Source organism: Tachysurus vachellii, chromosome 10 (assembly GCF_030014155.1).
Source record: "Tachysurus vachellii isolate PV-2020 chromosome 10, HZAU_Pvac_v1, whole genome shotgun sequence".
Classification (NCBI taxonomy): domain Eukaryota; kingdom Metazoa; phylum Chordata; class Actinopteri; order Siluriformes; family Bagridae; genus Tachysurus; species Tachysurus vachellii.
In genome coordinates, this window is record NC_083469.1 from 21,793,196 (window position 1) to 21,811,889 (window position 18,694).

The window sequence follows — 18,694 nt, forward strand, 5'->3', positions numbered from 1 at the left end:
ATTTGTGGATTTGAAACATTTCTAACGTCAAGACGTGCACAAGAATCCACAAATAGGTGGACTCCGCCCACCGTCTACTCCAGCCAATCGGACAACGGTCTCGTGGCGCTGACCAATCGTGGCACGATCTACCTCCTACCAATCAGCTGTCCACGACGCGCACCAATCTGGTTACACATCCATATTACCCGACCATTTATAAACAAGTGTTTTGCAAATTAAGTTGGATCGACAAAATATCCACTTTGACTTGTCACAGAAATTGCAGAAATGAACCACCATCTTCAATAATACACCATCTTCAGCCTGATTCCATTATTTTATTTATTCAAGTGAAATTTGTCAGAAGGGACATCTGTAAAAAGAAAAAAAAAAAGAAAAAAAAAAAGAAAAAGAAAAAACTTCCAGAAAAAGCATTTTGAGCTGAGGAAATTTTTTCTTGAGGAAATCAAAAAAAAGAATTAGCTTCAATTAAATGGCACTGTAATGGAGTTCTGCCATGATTTGAAGGTTTGAATGAGAGAAAAAAAAGCAAAGCAGCACGAAATGAAGCAAAAATTAAAAGAAAATTATTCTTAGCAGACACAACTTTGTTTATAACTGTACATTTTAAAAGCTCTATTCACAATTACAAAAACAAACCAGAACTCAGAGTGATAGATTAACAAAATGAAATTTTTGCTAAACCTTAAACATTTCTAAATATTCAAAAAATTGTAAAACTGTCACATTACTTGATAGAATTATTTACCAAATTGTCAGATTCAGAAACGTGGGATTTTGACAGATGCATTAATCATTTAAGACAAATAGGAAACTTTTGCTTGGTGCATAAGATGATACATAAAATAACTCCTTTAAAATTAACATCAAAACACTGTCCAGCAAAACAGACACTGCCAAGCTAATAAAGTCTAGTAATTACAGACAATTTTCATGTCATTCAGTATTCATCCATAAAATAATCATCCTCCTCTTCTTCCTCTTCTACTCTCATTGACGGACCATCCTTGTCAGAGAGCATGTTCCAAACAACAAAGTTATCATCTTCAGCTGTATGAAGAGAAATAAAAAGATATGATAAAGCTTGAGTGTCAACAACACTGCTTGTGATGCATGAATACAATTTTTTAACTGTACTCAGTCACATACCCACACATCTCTTCATGTTTTTCCTTTCTGACAGAACAGACGTGAACTTGTCCTGCTAGAAAGCATTACTGTTAAGTAAGACAACATTGACTTCAAAAGGAAAAAAATTATTTTGCTATAACAGCTAGTTGATAACTAACGAAACTAGGTGTCTCTAATATGTATCTTGTATCTTCTCTATAAACAATTAAAACGAGGTCATTCATTAATAAATGTTTATATTAATACATTAACAATAATTACATTAATAAACAATTAAACTTTGCAATTATTTACAAATATTGCTGTGGTACAAATAATACAATATAGACCATACAGTAAAACAGCCCACTTTGGGGAGCTAGCAGGCTATTTTAAGTGATGATAATATAGTTAGATATGCACTGATAACCTTATCCAAGAACATACTGTTTAAAGACGGATTTGCAATCATTTGTGCATTTCTGTTAAAAGTGTCAATGGGACAACTACTATTCATAATGCTATGAAAGAAAAACAGCCATGGACCATATTTATCTGTTAATATAATAGATAATGATTTACTCTAATGTGACATCTGCTCAGAGCAACTATGTATTAGCCATCACAGCCCAAGTTCGTGTCTGAAGTATAAACTGGCTAAAGTACAGTTGTGTTCAAAATTATTCAACCCCCAATGCTGTAAATGGTTTTAGGGAATTTAGTGTACATTTGTAATTGTATTCAGAATGAAATCCTACAAGGACTTCTTAAAGAACCATATGCAACTAAAATGACATCAATTAGTTTTGTAATACAGTAGTAAATGTTTCTTTTGTGAATTCTTCATTGACATAATTATTCAACCCCTTAAAGACTACCACTCTGAAGAACAGAGGTTCAATGAAGTGTTTTCAATCAGGTATTGAAAACACCTGTGGATATCAGGGAGCAGCAATAAAGCCTAATAAGCACCAATTAGGCAGCTTTAAAATGACTGTGATACTCAGCTCCTTCTAGACATTTACTGGTGTGGTTACAAACATGGTGAGGTCAAGAGAATGGTCCAGGAAGACAAGAGAACAGGTGATTACTCTTCACAGGAAGGGCAATGGCTATAAGAAGATTGCAAAGATGTTAAACATACCAAGAGACACCATAGGAAGCATCATTCGCAAATTCAAGGCAAAGGGCACTGTTGAAACGCTACCTGGTCGTGGCAGAAAGAAGATGCTGACTTCGACTGCTGTGCGCTACCTGAAGCGTAGAGTGGAGAAAAGTCCCCGTGTGACTGCTGAGGAACTGAGAAAAGATTTGTCAGATGTGGGTACTGAAGTTTCTGCTCAGACAATACGGCGCACCCTGCGTAATGAAGGCCTCCATGCCAGAACTCCCAGGCGCACCCCCTTGCTGTCCCCAAAGAATAAGAAGAGTCGACTGCAGTATGCCAAAAGTCATGTGGACAAACCACAGAAGTTTTGGGATAGTGTTCTGTGGACTGATGAAACAAAATTAGAACTGTTTGGGCCCATGGATCAACGCTATGTTTGGAGGAGGAAGAACAAGAAAAGAACACCTTGCCTACTGTGAAGCATGGCGGGGGGTCAATCATGCTTTGGGGCTGTTTTGCTTCTGCAGGTACTGGGAAGCTTCAGCGTGTGCAAGGTACCATGAATTCTCTTCAGTACCAGAAGATATTGGATGACAATGTGATGCAGTCCGTCACAAACCTGAGGCTTGGAAGACGTTGGACCTTTCAACAGGACAATGATCCCAAGCATACCTCCAAGTCCACTAGAGCATGGTTGCAGATTAAAGGCTGGAACATTTTGAAGTGGCCATCGCAGTCACCAGACTTAAATCCGATTGAGAACCTCTGGTGGGACTTAAAGAAAGCAGTTGCAGTGCGCAAGCCTAAGAATGTGACTGAACTGGAGGCTTTTGCCCATGATGAATGGGCGAAAATACCCGTAGATCGCTGCAAGACACTTGTGTCAAGCTATGCTTCACGTTTAAAAGCTGTTATAACTGTAAAAGGATGTTGTACTAAGTACTAAGATTGAATGTCACTTGGGGGTTGAATAAAACTGATAATGATGTGAGCTCAGAAAAGACATTTGTGGTTATTTCATTATAAATGTTATGTTATATTTGTCTGACCTACATGTGCCTCTTTGATTTAATTGTAAGCAGGATGACTGAATGATCATAATCAATGTCAAACCGACCAAAACAATCAATTTCAGTGGGGGTTGAATAATTTTGAACACAACTGTATGTGTTGTGGCAAGTAACCAAACTGGCGGGAATATGGGTGAAAATCTATCAATGAAATAAATAATCTAAAACAAAAACAGATCAAATTGTTCATTTGTAAAGTCACACCTACCTTAGGGCTGCTTTTTCTGCCATTTTTGTCTTGCCTTTTTACCTTCTGTAGATGGTAAATATACTTATCGTTGTTGTCCCTTGGGCAAAAAGAAACGAATGTAGACATCATTAAAGTCCAAATAACAACCAAAACAGTGCCTATTTGCAGTTATCTTAGAGGGGCAAGGTTTAGGGATTTGTCAAGTGTTCAACTTCTATTATAAAGATCAACTTAAACCGCTAACACAATTAAACTGAATTCTAAATGAGTGACTATGAATATACTATCCTCATTTGTTGTAATGATCCTGTGGAAACTACCTACTGCAACCCATCATATCTGTACTTCCATCAGCCACTTTATTAGGAATGCCTTACCAATTCTGCGCACAACCTTAAGCAACCTTTGTCATGTTCATGAAACCAGCTGGAGTTTTGTTAGGTTGCGACAACAATACGCAGATAGGCTGCATTCAAACAATGCTTAATTGGCATTAAGGCATCCAATATAAAACAAGAAAACATCTTCAAACCATTACACCACATTCAGCCTGAACTGTTGAAACCAGGCAGGTTGGGTCCATGAATTCATGCTACTGACAGCAAATTCTAACCCTACCATATACATCTTGGCACTAATCCAAGATTCATCACTTAGGACGTAATTCCTTTTTTAGAGTGTGTGGCACAATAACTTCCCCACCGTCTGCTGATTGATTGACTGAGGATCTTGACTTGTATCGGCATAAATGTATTATTTGTACTGTTGCTACAGGAGTGACTGACTGGAGAATTGCAGGAGTCTGCAGGTATACCTAATAAAGTGGCCACTGAGTGTATATAAAAGGGCCCACCTGTTGACAGAGCGCAGCATCCCTGGAGTAATGTGCAAACACTGAGGTGTTTTTACTGAAGAAAACATGCTTGAGCTGGGGGTTTGTGGATTTTGTAGATGGCCAAAATCTGGTTCATCTCCATTTGTTGACCATACAGGCAACTGCTAAAAACACAGCTATTAGTTGTACATAGAAACACCACCACATCATCTTACTTGAGAGAGTTTACCTAAAGTGTCAGCATCAAATTTCTGCATTTTAAGGATCTTTTATTGTTAACTCAAAAGGAATCATCTTGAAAACTGGCCTTAATAAACACCAAATACCAGAAACACAGGTTCATCTGATATCTCTGTGACTAATGAGAGGCACTTACAGGAATTCCAAGAGGCTTTTAAAGTGCTCAGCTTAGGTTCTATCACACTACATAAAATGTCCAACTAATCAAACTCTGAAGTGTACTTGGCTCCAGGAATTAATGTTAAACATGTCCTGGTCACGTCATAGCAGTATTTTCAAATTCTACAAGTTTCATTTCTGATTCAGCTAATTATTAAGTTTATTAATTAAGTAAATAATTACATTTTAAATGCTAGAACAAAGCTAAAATTGTATATGCAATAGTTTGGGCACTGGGTAATTCTGCTGGTATGGTGTTAATCATAAAAATGATGCGTTACACACAAAAACAAAATCTATAAAAGCATACGGGTTTAATTATTATTATTTATTACTAGTACAGAATACTGCAGTTCCTAAATTTCAGTGGCCATGTGAAAGCGATAAGCAAATCAGCTTACTACCATCTCAGAAATATAGCCAAAATTTGATGTTTTGTCTCAAGACAGGATTAACTTGTCCATGCTTTCATCACCAGCAGGGTGGATTATTGCAATGGACTCCTTACTGGTATCCCCGAAAAGACCATTAGACAGCTGCAGCTCATACAGAACGCTGCTGCCAGAATTCTGACCAGAACCAAAAAATCTGAGCACATCACTCCAGTCCTCAGGTCCTTACACTGGCTTCCAGTTACATTTAGAATAGATTTTAAAGTATTGTTACTCGTTTATAAATCACTTCATGGCTTAGGACCAAAATACATTACAGATATGCTAATTGAATATAAACCAAGCAGACTACTCAGATCATTAGGATCAGGTCAGTTAGAGATACCAAGGGTTCACTCAAAACAAGGTGCGTAAGTATTTAGTTATTATGCCACCTATAACTGGAATCAGCTTCCAGAAGAGATCAGACGTGCTTCAACAGTAGACACTTTTAAATCAAGATTAAAAACACATCTGTTTAACTCTGCATTTACTAAATGAGCAATGTGCTGCTTCACACTGACTGCACTTTTTATCCAAATCACTTTTACTCCTGTTTTATTCTTTTTAACATATTTTAAACGGTTTTTATTGAAATCACATTTATTTTCTTTAATTGTTCTTTGTTTTTATTATGATTTTATCGTATGTCTCTTATTTTTACATTTTTTTTTCCTCTCTTATAAACTGTTTTCTAATTTCTATGTAAAGCACTTTGAATGACCTCTGTGTATGAAATGTGCTATACAAATAAACTTGCCTTGCAATTAAATATAAATATTGCCCATTGCAATTGAAAGTATTGCGCAGACATTCAGGTTTAACTAAATTATTATTTTTTTAATTTAAATCCAAATTGTGTGAATGCTGTTGGAATTACAGCAAATTTTTAGAGGACCCATTTATGTGGTCCCACCCAACTCCAATTTGAGAGTTTTCCTGAAACATTAGGAATGCACTGGTCTAAGATTTTACAAGAATTCAACAGAGCTGTAACAAAAGCAAGGGTCTTTCACCTTGATTTGCTTATTGCGCATTGGTGAGCCGGCAAAGACATCATCATGGTCATCTTTGGGCATATGATCCAAAAATTCCCACATCTGTTTCTTCCTCTTTAGCGTTCCTACTTTAGCAGTAATAGGAGCTGTTTCTATTGCTGGAAATAAAGTTACATTTGGTTAAGACAGACTGCCCTATGCAAAGTAAACACAATACCTTAGGTTGGCTACTACACTATGCTAAAACTACAAAGCATCTAATAGATTTGTTTGAATAAAGTAGAATTACCTGGTTCATTCGTTTTAACTGTCTTTGCCTTACGTTTCCCTTTGGATCGTCCGTGATTTTGGTACAGTGTGGTGTACTGTTCCTGGCATTCCTCAGCTGAACGTGTGCCAACTACCAGTGAGACATTTACCCAGTAACCACGTTTGTTCTTGGGTAAGGAGTTCACAGCCCTAAGTAGGTAACAAATACACAGCATAGCAATGTTTTTTTCATTATACAGTATGTGATAAATGTTTTAATGAAATACCATTAAGCTGTATAAAAGACGCTATATAATTAAAGGTTATCATTATTGAAAAGTTTCATAGTTTCAGGAGTGTGGATTCTAGTTTGGAAGAAGTCAATGGATGTGTACAACCTAAATACACTGGCCGATCAATAATGGCTATTACAGTACAGCGAGACTTTAAGTAAAACATGACTTACTCATTAAGTTTCTGCAGCTCTTGATCGGTCCATGCTCCATCTATCGCATCTAGTCCCATTGAAGGGTGCTTTGCAGTTTGCTCCTTGTTGTTTCTTCTGCTTCTTTTACTGCTTACTGATGGCTCTGGTTTCTTGCCAGTATTACCTGGCACAGAAGGCTGAAGATTATCTGTCTTTTCAGATTGCTCAGTATGTTTATCAACTTGGCGGATATGTCCATTCCTTGTCCTTTCTGAAACGCCTGAGTTTTGCTTTTGTTGCATCCTCTTCAGAGTAGACTTCAAACTGTTGTTTTTATCTTCTCTTTTCTGTTCAGAAGGTGGACTTTCCTGACCAGCATCAACCATCTCGTAATTCTCATTTTTCTTTGGAGCCTTCTTTTGTCTCTTTGTATTCTTCGTTTTGGTCACTTCGATTTCTCTATGCAGCAAGGTATCGTCCTCAGTTTCGGACATGGTTGCAGCTGGAGGAACTAGATTACTTTTCTGCTTCGAGCCTTTTCTTCTGAATCTTTTTGTAGAGTCTGGAGGTGAAAATACTTGATCTGCAATATTCCGAATTTGAGATTGAGAGGAATTGGTGTTGGAGTCTGAACTTGAAGTGGAGAGCTTCTCACTAGGAATTACTTTCTGCAGATTCTTCTGGTTAAGCCGTGTTTTAATTTTTCCCTTAGGGGTCTGGACTGCAGAAAAACCAACTTCAGCTGAAGCAACAAACTTGGTCACCTCAGACTCTGAGCCATTAGAGGTTCTCTCTCTTGAATATGACCTTCCCTTCCGTAGGTACATTCGCTCTGACTGTGCTTTCTGAGGAGAAGGCTGCTTGGCTGTGGCTTTTTCAGATCCAGAGTCAGAATAGAAAACTGCATCATGAGATGACTTCTGTGAAGCATTTCCACCGGATTTGGTTCCATCAGTCCTCCAAGATTTATGCTGTTTAACGCGTCTCCTTGGTGCCAAAGTATCTTCATCACTGCTGTCTTTCATTTCTGTCACAATAAGAACACAGACAAAACTTCCATTTAATCTGATACCACGTGCGACCCCCCCCCACCTCACGCGTCTATTCTTTATGATAAAGTAGTTAGAGAACATTAGAGAACAGAGTATAGTAATGTGAAATACTATAGTATTCACCTTTACAAACATATTGAAGCAAACATGGCCAGTCTTTGTAATAACCCAGAATAGTGCAAGAAACAATAAAAACAAGACTAGCGGTTTTGTGGGTGGAAATGCCTAAAGATTATTTTCACACAAAATAATCACGCATGGCACACTTGGGCATTCAGTTTCAGTGAGTTTAAAAAAGAAACCAACAGAAAAACACAGGGAGAAAATGTGATATTCAAAAGGAAACAGTAACCCGAGTTCCGGATCTAACCCGGATCCTTGGAGCTATGATGTGCAATGCCACCAGCTTTACCACAATGCAACCATACCTTTGATTATGTAAGTTTTTAAAAAATCCAAAATTATTTTTGGCCTGTTTACCAATAAATAGAATTAACGAAAACATTATACTTTTATTTTGTTAACTTTATGGTAACTTTCATGGCATTTTGATATAATAAATATTTTTTGGATAACATCAATATAAATGAGTAACCTAAACCAAATAATATACACAACTAGTGAAAAGTTTGGGGTAACCCAAAAGATATTATTGGGTCCTCATTTTTTTTTCATGAAATGAGCTGTTAAATAAACAGCTTTTTTTTTCTAGATTTTTGCTTGAAACAAAATTTTACTCTTCAAACTCAACGAATCCTCCCCTTTGGGCAATTACAGCTTTGAAAGGCCTGAAGTGGTTAATCTACAGTAGTGTAGAATCACTGAAAATGATTCTACATAATACAATAATTTATTGTTAAATGCATCATAAATCAATTGCTTATATTTTGGAATAGGCATAAATCAGTATCAAGGTCAAAATTTATCCAGGACTATAAGTAATATATGTGAAGCCAAACTGATGGCATGGAGACGTATCAGTGAAAAAAGTCTTTAAAAATGAGAACAAGGTGCACTTGTGAAATGCAGGTTTGCAGATTAAAAAGAAATCACAAGTTTGTGTCTTAATACTTGCAGAACTGTGCTGCACTCACAGCCAACTGTTCTTCCTTGTCTCGGTTATCAATCTCATTCATTCACACAAAAATGGTATTAATGAAAATTACGTAATTTTGGAAAAAATTGTCTCCTAAATCATGCTCCTAAGTGTGTAAAAACATCTGTAACCGTGACTTAATTAACTTCAAATCATATAATTTGTATGGATTACCACAATTTTATCCAGGTTTATGGAAAATAAGTACACGGTTTATGGAAACCGCCCTGTGTGTCAGGGTTGCAGTTTGGGCCAATGACCATGGAAGCACTGGAGAAAAAATATTATTAATCTACACAGTCAAATGGATCATCTATGTGGCGCCCTCAGGCAACAACAGCCTGACTTGTTGGTTAGAAGTAGAAATATATGTACAGTATATGTACAGTTCAAGGCAAAAAAGAACATCACAAAAAGATAAGTTCATAAATCTTACCAGGAGATTTGAACATGGGCTGATCTGTAGGCAATTTTAGCGGTTTTAAAATTACAACTGGTCTTGTTTTCGGCTAAAAAAACAAAAACAAAAAGTTATCAATCAATCAATAAACAAATAAATATATACACACACATATGTGTGTGTATATATATATATATACACACACACACACACACACACACACACACACACACAAAATAAATCTTTAAAAATCTTAGACAGATGGAAGAAAAAGGTACAGAATAGAACTGACTACCGTCAATAAAATGGAGGTTGACGTATAATCCTCATGGACCGTAACATTCATATCAGGCCCTACAGTGATCCTGCCTCCTCTCCAGTACTCCAGAGGAGGTTTGATGAGACGGCCACTGCGGGAAACTGGAGCACTGTGAGGCTGCACACTGCATGAGGAGCTAACAGCTGCACCAGAGATAATGTTTGTCAAGTGTAAATTCATACACATAAATCCTTTGTTGAAATACAATTTTATTGGATAATTGTCTAGACGTGAACTATTGCTTGCTTTCATTTTTTCCTGAACTATTCATTAGATTTTCTAATAGATTAATTTTAAACAGTAGAAAAAGAAGTAGAAAAAAGAAGTAGAAAGCTTAGTCTAAACATTTTTCATGTGTATTACAATCAGCTTACTTACGGGTTGACTTCAGTTGTTTGGCAGGCCATTTCTTTTGTTGGTCAGATGGTGCAGAATTGTTCCTCTGTCGATTTTTTCCGCTTCTAGAATGATTAAAATCAGTTTATGAAATCAACCACGTTATAAGCTTCTTCAGAAAATCTCTATTAAATGAAATCAGCATTAAGGGGCACCTAAATATATCAGCAGCATACCCTTCATTATCCATCAAGAATTTATTCAGGTATTCCTTCCACATTTCCGGAAAGCCGCAAAGAAACTTCTTACTAAACCATTGAGGAAATGCTAAGGAAGAAAGAGTTCAGTTAATCCACCAAAGCAGTAACAACTGGAATGAAATCAGATTGAGAATGTGTTCAAGAACAATTTTCTTACATGAACGGTGGTAGTGTGACATCTTTCCAACAAGAACATAAGTCCCACCAGATGCGGTCTTAACAATGTTACTTGAAACTCGCTCAGTGATGCAACTACTGTGCCAAGGGATCTTGTTGTCTCTATTCAGAAGAAAATGTTTTTAAGACATGTCTATCGGCAAAAATCTGGCTGCCTACAAATACATACAGTTAAAGCGGGACTAAATATCTAATAGCAAGCTATGTAGCTTGCATTTTCATTTTTTTGCATTCTACAGACGAAATAATAGATTTAATAATAAACATTATCTCCAGAAGGAAGCAACACAAAACTAAACATTATTATAAAATTCCTTCTAATGTGCAGGTGTTAATGCTTTTATTATGAATTGAATATGAAAATGAACTCACATTCGAATGCCATCAACAATAAGTTCTTTGTTGTGTAGCTTCAAGATCCAATCTCGTAAATGAATCATGTTCACCTAACATTCAGATTGGATACAAATAAATGTACCATAATGAAACCAATGTTTGTTTATTTATTTCAATTATATTTATTTAATTCAATTATTTCAATCAATTATATAACTGATTACTTACACCTGTCTTTCCATCCAGAGCTTTATCTATTTCTTTAATCTGCTGTTTGGATTTAACAGCTGATATTTGTTTCCTGGGGATGGAGATTCGGGGTGATTGCTGCAGGAGAGAATCCTCCATCGGATTAGGAACGGAGTGAGGTGCTGCTTCTAAACACACAGATTGCCTATTAGACATTTTCTCTGGTCTCTGTGGCACTGGCTGGCTTTGGGCAGCATTGTCCAAGCCCTGAAGTGTATTCTCCCTATTGCTGTCATCATATACTGCACCTTCTAAATCGTCCCTTACACTCATCTCACCAAATACACCATGATCACCTGCAACTGACAGGAGGGATACACATAACTAAAAACAACCGATATCTAATAAAATATTCTCCACGGATAATATCCAAGTACTTACTTCTATTTTTGCCATGATTCATTAATTGAATTGGCTTTGCAGGCCCTCGCTGAGCAAGCAAGTCATAAGGCATACGCTCAATTAGAACATATGCATCTAGGGTAAAAGAAATGTAGGTTTACTTCAGCAAATATATGCAGATGCTGTGCAACCAAACTCAGATAGGTACTATAAAAGACACCAATCTGATATACATTATCAGACTGACATCAGTGAAAACAATTTATGTAATTACACATCACAATCCAGCAGAACAATGTCAATAAGCATAATGTAAATGGCATAAAATAAGCCAAATATTTTAAATAAGCAAATATTTTGATAATATTCTCTTTAGTGCTAATATTTATATTTGCTCATTTTTTAAGATTAGCAGTTACAAACGTATAGGAAAAGATAAAGCTCTGTTGTTTTATTTCTAACTGAGCTTAACATTTTCTCTAAACATGGCTCAAACAAAACTGAGCTTAATAATGAATTACAGAGAACATAATACACAATTATACACAAATTAGCCATAACATGTTTGAACACATGCCTGGCTGAATCAGTGACACACCAGAATGTGAAATTGAGTGATTTCAACTAAAAATGCTTGTGATATAACCCTCTTCACATCATGCTTTTTGATGCATGACCAGTGTTTAGCGTGCACCTGTGTACCAACAGCATTTTAACTGGAACCCTCAAGTTTAATTATAGCTGTTTTTCCCTCCCAAGAGATATTGTGCACTGTTTTCTGTGGTGAAACTTGGTCTTTATTGCGTTGCGCTATTCTTGAACTGCCTTGATTGGTATTGAATTAAAGCATCTGACATATGGATGGAAAATGCCGTAAATAAATATGAAAAAAAAATGCAATCAAAGCAGACATACCTTGGGCTGTGGACTTGTTCCTGCTATTCATTCTACTTTTATTTTGCTGCGGTTTTACCTGGCCAAAGGGTTCAGTGAGCATCTTCTCAAGTACGATAACAGGTTCTGAGGAAAAAAAATAGGTGTCATTTAATTCATGCAAAACAGAATAATTATATAGAATGTTATTATATAGAATGTCTTATAGAATTATATCACTAACTGTGACCCAAGACAGGATTATGGGGTTCTCTATCAAGAATTGATGGTATTTGGGGATCTTCTGAGCTTTTGCTTGTGGACTCAGGAGGTGAAAGTGTCAGCACATATGTATCCTGTCCTTCTGATGCGGCATCATCATCATCTAGCGGCTGCAGAATCTTTTTAGATAATGAGACACCCCTATCCGGATGTACAGGTACGACACACTCTTTTCTTTGCTCTTCTGGGTTCAGCCGTTGAACTTTGGCTTTTAGTCTGGCAAAGACTTTTGCTGGTGTGTCGGTAACTCGTTTGAAAGACAGCACAGAACTGTTAATGGTACTGAGCTCACAGCTCATGGCTCCTATGGACTCGGCTCCAATCTGATGATCCTTTACTGTGGAATTCATCGCCACTGTGGTGCAGTTCCTGATTAGCCTCTTTGAATGTCCTCGGCTGTCAGCCATGCCACACTCAGGAGTATCCAAGCTGCTTGTTTGTACAGGAGTCCTGTAATAAAGCTCATGGAGCAAAGGACACTTGGCTGGCGAGACATACATGAATTACAATGAAAAGGAGCTGGTTCCAAATTCCAGGATTCATCTGTGATACATTTCTAAAGAAAACTAAAGTAGGAAAAAACAGTAGACTTATTATATAACTCTTTTTACAGGAAAAAAAAAACAGAAAAAACAAACAAAACTGAGGTATCTAACTAATGTCTGTAGTAGTAACAGAATTTTATCGCGATTTAGTATCACAGAGGTACATAAACAATGTAGCCCATTAAAAGGGCGTTAGCCTGCTAAGCTAAATTAGCTACACTGCTTAGTTCATTATTTATGTAGTTTAAGTTTTACATCGTCAAGCAAACGTTACATTTCTGTTAAGTTACTGAAATACCATTATTACTAATCTGAAAGTTTCATTCGGACAACAAACTTTTGTGTGTGTGTGTGTGTGTGTGTGTGTGTGTGTGTGTTAGGGACAGAAGACACCGCGTCAGACGGATAATTAGAAACGTTTGCTAGAAACAACCAGGTTTTCAGCACAACACATACGCTTCATATCGGAATAATAACAAACAAGTACCTTCTGGGGTTTTGTTGAGTTCTGAACAGAACAAAATGTCACTAAAAACAGAAGCCTGAATCTTAGCGGTTCTTTTTTTTGAATTTCCCCAACAAACCAACGGCGTCCAGCCGCACAGCAGTTACGTCACATCCGTTCAGTATAAACAGCCCCCCCACCAAAAAAAGTAATTCAATATCAAACACACGTCAACCATATTATGATTATGACCATTATCAATTAATAATCGACTTTGTAATAATGTTAAATAACCATTAACGCTATGAAATGTTTACATACTTTTGCTATGAACTTGGGTATTTTTTTAACTTCCTGTCATAAGTCAGCTTCCTGTCAGACCCAGAGTTCAAGTAAGGGAAGTGACTACCGAATATAAGTGTTGTTTTAAAGCGAAAAGCGCATTCTAACTGATGTAAGTTATTGTACTAGAGGTCGGAGAAGATGATGGGAGAGTTTAGACTCCCAGAGGAAGTGTGGATCCACGTGTTTACGTTCCTTTCCATTCCTGACAAATTAAACGCCCGCTGCAGCTGCAGACTTTTTAGAAGGCTGATCGATCGTCCTGTTTTGTGGAAAAACACCACGCTGTATATCGAAAAAATCAACTCCTTTACGTGTCATAACTGGAGAACTCTGAGCAACAGGAAAATACAATCGGTTGTGGTGCTAAAGACCAGAGGAAGTGAGTGGAGGCAGCTTGCGTTGCGGCTCCCATGGATTCAGTCAGTCACTGTGGACGTGTGCTGCTCCACCAGCCTCAACTCACTGCCTGAGTTTACTAATCTAACCCGACTTGTTCTCCGGCGGTGTGTGTGTCCGAGTTTAACCTCACTATCAGCACTACACGACCTGTCTCATCTCAGTCTGTGTGAGGTTGTGTCTGCTTCAACGTCGGACATTATACAAGCTCTTTCCCAGCTCACTAATCTCACTTCACTTCATTACCATGATTACAAGAATAAAATACCACCAGCAAAATTTCGCCATCTGTTACAACACCTGCCGAAATTAAAACACCTCTCTTGGAACCTGAGGACACAAAGTGTGAACCCTATATACAGAGATGCCCTCTTTGTTCCTGGTGAGGATTAGTTACCAAAACCTAATGGCTTTAATTTATCATTTAGTTACATTATTATTGACATTATATCCAGTGGTGCAAATGAATTTGCATGTTTACTGACTCCTGGATCATTTGAACAGCTAAACGTCTTCCATCATTAGGAAAAAAGGATCATTTTAATTAATCTATTATTGAAGAAGACGCACCATGAACTATTGACATTTTTACACAATGCAAGGTGTCCAAAAAGTCAGGAACCTGAAGCAGTGGAATATGTTGAGCAAAATCTGCACAGACATGAAACATCCACTGACTAAATGCATATAGCAATAATGTAAATAGGTAAAGCATATTCTGCAAATAGTAAATACAAAATTAACTTTACTGTGATTGGTTCCTGACTTTTATTTTACACTATGATTCCTATCAAGGGGCAGGTAGAAATATGGAGTTGTAAGAAGCTGGGAAATAGACAGGAAGGAAGCTTTACTGTTGAAATAACTCATTTTTATTGTTTGTACACAAACCTAAATGTTATTAGTCATTGATCATTGTGGAACATAAGCTAGCTCAAGCACAAATCAGTTAGGATTTACACACTTTTGGTGAGTTGACTGAACCTGCTCTCTTAACTTGTATATCAACACAGCTGTGATGTGAACTGGAGTTGTATATAGAATAGCAGAGAGTCTCTAACCTCTGCTCATAAAGAAACTAATAAACAAATAAATAATAAATAAGTTACTTATTTGCACATTTCCATATTCATGTACAAGTATGTACAAGTATCAATACCAGTATTATCATTCATTAAAATGTTTTCATTAAAAAAACATGATTTACAGCATCACATACACATACATTATATAAAATGTATGTGTATGCGAGTGAGTGAGATATATATATATATATATATATATATATATATATATATATATATATATATATATATATATATATATACACACTGTACACACATACATACACACACATTTTTACATTTACAGCGTTTGGCATGTATGTATGTATGTATATGTGTGTATATATATATATATATATATATATATATATATATATATATATATATATATATATATAGTGTGTGTGTGTGTGTATAATATATGTGAGTGAGTGAGAGTGAGAGAGATCATTTGGTTTATGGTCTCATTAGTTTTATCTTATTGGTTACATTTCAGAAGATCCACAGTACAGAATGCCAGAATTGGTCAGCCTGGAATTGCTGAACTACGAGGACCCCATTCTCTCTCCTGTGGCCTTGCAGGGTCTAACTTCCCTCAAATTGTTGACAGTGCAAAATAAAGGCCATCTGGGACAACACTGGTGCCACATTCAAACATGGCTGTCACAAATGCCCCTCCTCTCAGAGCTAAATATTTCATGTGAGTGAAACCTCCAACTGGGGATATTTTTCTCTTGGTCTGTTTCTTTTTAATGGAAAGATAGATACAGAAATAAAAGAAGTGTAATTTAATTTTAAAGAAGAGTGACAAGAGTGTTTTCTCTGCATCTGCATACTGTAGGTCTCCTCTGGATTTTCTCCTGCCTATAAAAACAGTGGATTGTCTATGTCAAATTGCCCCTAAATGCAAATAAGTGTGTGGATGTGTTTGCATGAACTTGTCTAGGTTAAACAGAAGAAGGAGCATTGTAAATTTCCAACCCAGTCTCACATAAAAAAAATATTTCTATAAATGAAAATTATAAGAGGACCTCTGGCCACTGCCCCTCCCACTGTACTCAACTAGCAATTTCACAAATGTCAGACAATGCTGAAATTTGCCAGCTATGGTAAGAAATGAACTAATTTAATTTCTAAGTAACCATTTCTTTATGGATGCATTTACTTGTTTTCAGTGGGATATCAGCTTGGTATCTATGCTAACTCAGTGCCTCAAACTGTGCATCGCTTGTCTCTGAAAGGAGTAAGAGCAGACTTTAATGATTTGAGAGTCTTGGCTCAACGAGTGCCAGATCTTCTGCACCTGCACCTAGATCTATGTTTCCATAACGTTCAAAGCCTCATTGCTGAGATTCCTCAGCTTTTCCCCAAGCTGCAGAGCCTGGCAATAAGGTAAGAGCTTCATGTTCAGCCCTAGCTACAATGGCTTATGCTATTTTTTTTTCATTTGTGGTATCTGATAACTAAATATTTTTAAATTAATTTATTTCTTTCAGACAATACAAGCTTCCTGCGGAGGAATTCCTTGGACTTGCACAGTTGCCTCATCTTAATTATTTAGTGATTCTGGATCCTACTGTTGGACCAAATTCAGCTTTCATGGATCTGACTGAGAAAATGCACATCCAGACCAAATACAGAGTTAATGTTGTTCCTTTCTCACGACCAAGACACCCATATGCTTGTCATTGTGCAAATTACTGATATTTAGCCTGTACAGCAGTTCTGTACACACAGAAAAGAGGAAAGCATTTAGAGAGAAAAGCATAGTGTTACTTGATAAAGGTGTTATAATAATCTGCCAAAAGCAATAGGTAGCATTTGCAAGATGATACATGGTGATAATTTTATTGATCTGATTTGTGCTGTTAGAGAACATCTTTCATGAATAAACTGGTTAATTGCTTAGAAAGAACCAAGTCTCTATGCTATAAGTCTCTACCAAGCTCTCTTTCTATAATTCAGAAAACATTTATTTTAGTGACTCCTCAGATTTATAGTACACTCTTCAGGCCTTTCTATTGCTCTCGATAACTACTCACTTATTTTCTATGTCTATAACATATAACGGTAATCTGGCTGTTAATAAATCAGTATATTCCATTTACCGCCATTTTCAGGTCTCTCCAGAGATTTTCAGTAGCGTTCATGTCAGGGCTCTGGTTGGGCCACTCTAGGACATTCACAGAGTCGTCCCTAAGCCACTTCTGTGTTGTCTACCTTCCTCCCAGTCTGAGGTCCTGGCCACTGTGGAGCCGGTTTTCTTAAGGATCTTTCTGTTCATTGCTCCACTCAGTTTTACCTCATCTTTGACCAGTCTCCCAGTCCCTGCTGCTAAAAACACCCCCCCCAGATTGATGCTGCCACCACCATGCTTCACTGTTGAAATTATTTTTTTCTTTTACTTTTTAATAGCTGTTTTTATATAGGGTCTGGACACCAAATATCAAATCATATAAAGCAACAGATGTCACAATTACATGTTTGTTTAAAAAAGTGACAAAAAATAACAAAATTATCCTGACATGTCCTGACCTGGGCTTTTGTAAACAGTAAATGTAAAATAGTGTTTATGTTTTGATACTGCTTATTATAAATAAATAAGCAAACAAAAAAGTAAACCCTGTATAAACAGAAACTGGAACCGTGACTCATCATTTCTCATCCACGTTGCTTGCAATCTGTTACTGTGCATGACACCTCCACCACCTGCAATATAACAGTACTCACAGAGGTGAGCCATAAATGCTGAACTGTCAGCTTGTCCTGATCAGCAATGCTGATATGATTGTTGTTATAATAATAATTAATTATTATAATTAAATAATTATAATTATTAGTATTATAACTGTAGTTAGGTGGCACGGTGGCTTAGTGGTTAGCACGTTCGCCTTGTGTGTGTCACCTTGTGTGTGTGTGGAGTTTGCATGTTCTCCACGTGCCTCGGGGGTTTCCTCCGAGTACTCCGGTTTCCTCCCCGGTCCAAAGACATGCACGGTAGGTTGATTGGCATCTCTGGAAAAATTGTCCGTAGTGTGTGAGTGCGTGAGTGAATGAGAGTGTGTGTGTGTGCCCTGCGATGGGTTGGTACTCCGTCCAGGGTGTATCCTGCCTTGATGCCCGATGACGCCTGAGATAGGCACAGGCTCCCCGTGACCCGAGGTAGTTCGGATAAGTGGTAGAAGATGAATGAATGAATGAGTATTATAACTGTAGTTAGGTGGCACGGTGGCTTAGTGGTTAGCACGTTCGCCTTGTGTGTGTCACCTTGTGTGTGTGTGGAGTTTGCATGTTCTCCACGTGCCTCGGGGGTTTCCTCCGAGTACTCCGGTTTCCTCCCCGGTCCAAAGACATGCA

The 18,694-nt window shown here is 37.2% G+C and overlaps 2 protein-coding genes across 8 annotated transcripts; one reads left to right on the forward strand and one right to left on the reverse strand.

The window, feature by feature from the left end:
* Positions 1-436: 436 nt before the first annotated feature.
* On the reverse strand, positions 437-13,698 carry mis18bp1 (MIS18 binding protein 1). Of its 7 annotated transcripts, XM_060880284.1 has the most exons (19): positions 13,575-13,698; positions 12,505-13,108; positions 12,303-12,407; positions 11,427-11,522; positions 11,294-11,347; positions 11,025-11,173; positions 10,833-10,906; positions 10,441-10,562; positions 10,260-10,350; positions 10,066-10,148; positions 9,664-9,830; positions 9,405-9,477; positions 6,860-7,847; positions 6,434-6,603; positions 6,163-6,302; positions 4,335-4,480; positions 3,500-3,578; positions 1,153-1,207; positions 437-1,053 (listed from the first exon to the last, which is right to left on the reverse strand). In XM_060880284.1, the coding sequence occupies exons 2-19, from the start codon at positions 13,040-13,042 to the stop codon at positions 944-946; spliced, it is 3,240 nt and encodes a 1,079-aa protein (XP_060736267.1). In that variant the 5' UTR covers positions 13,043-13,108; positions 13,575-13,698; the 3' UTR covers positions 437-943. The 7 variants fall into 7 exon arrangements, with proteins under 7 accessions (XP_060736267.1, XP_060736268.1, XP_060736266.1 ...); XM_060880285.1 differs by lacking the exon at positions 11,294-11,347; XM_060880283.1 differs by having other exon boundaries at positions 1,153-1,204; positions 4,335-4,477; positions 11,025-11,347.
* Positions 13,699-13,884: 186 nt separating this feature from the next.
* Positions 13,885-17,792, forward strand: im:7136021 (uncharacterized). The gene is made up of 4 exons (XM_060880287.1): positions 13,885-14,655; positions 15,834-16,037; positions 16,513-16,729; positions 16,834-17,792. Exons 1-4 carry the CDS (start codon positions 14,016-14,018, stop codon positions 17,039-17,041), a joined length of 1,269 nt encoding a protein of 422 aa, XP_060736270.1. The 5' UTR covers positions 13,885-14,015; the 3' UTR covers positions 17,042-17,792.
* Positions 17,793-18,694: the final 902 nt, after the last annotated feature.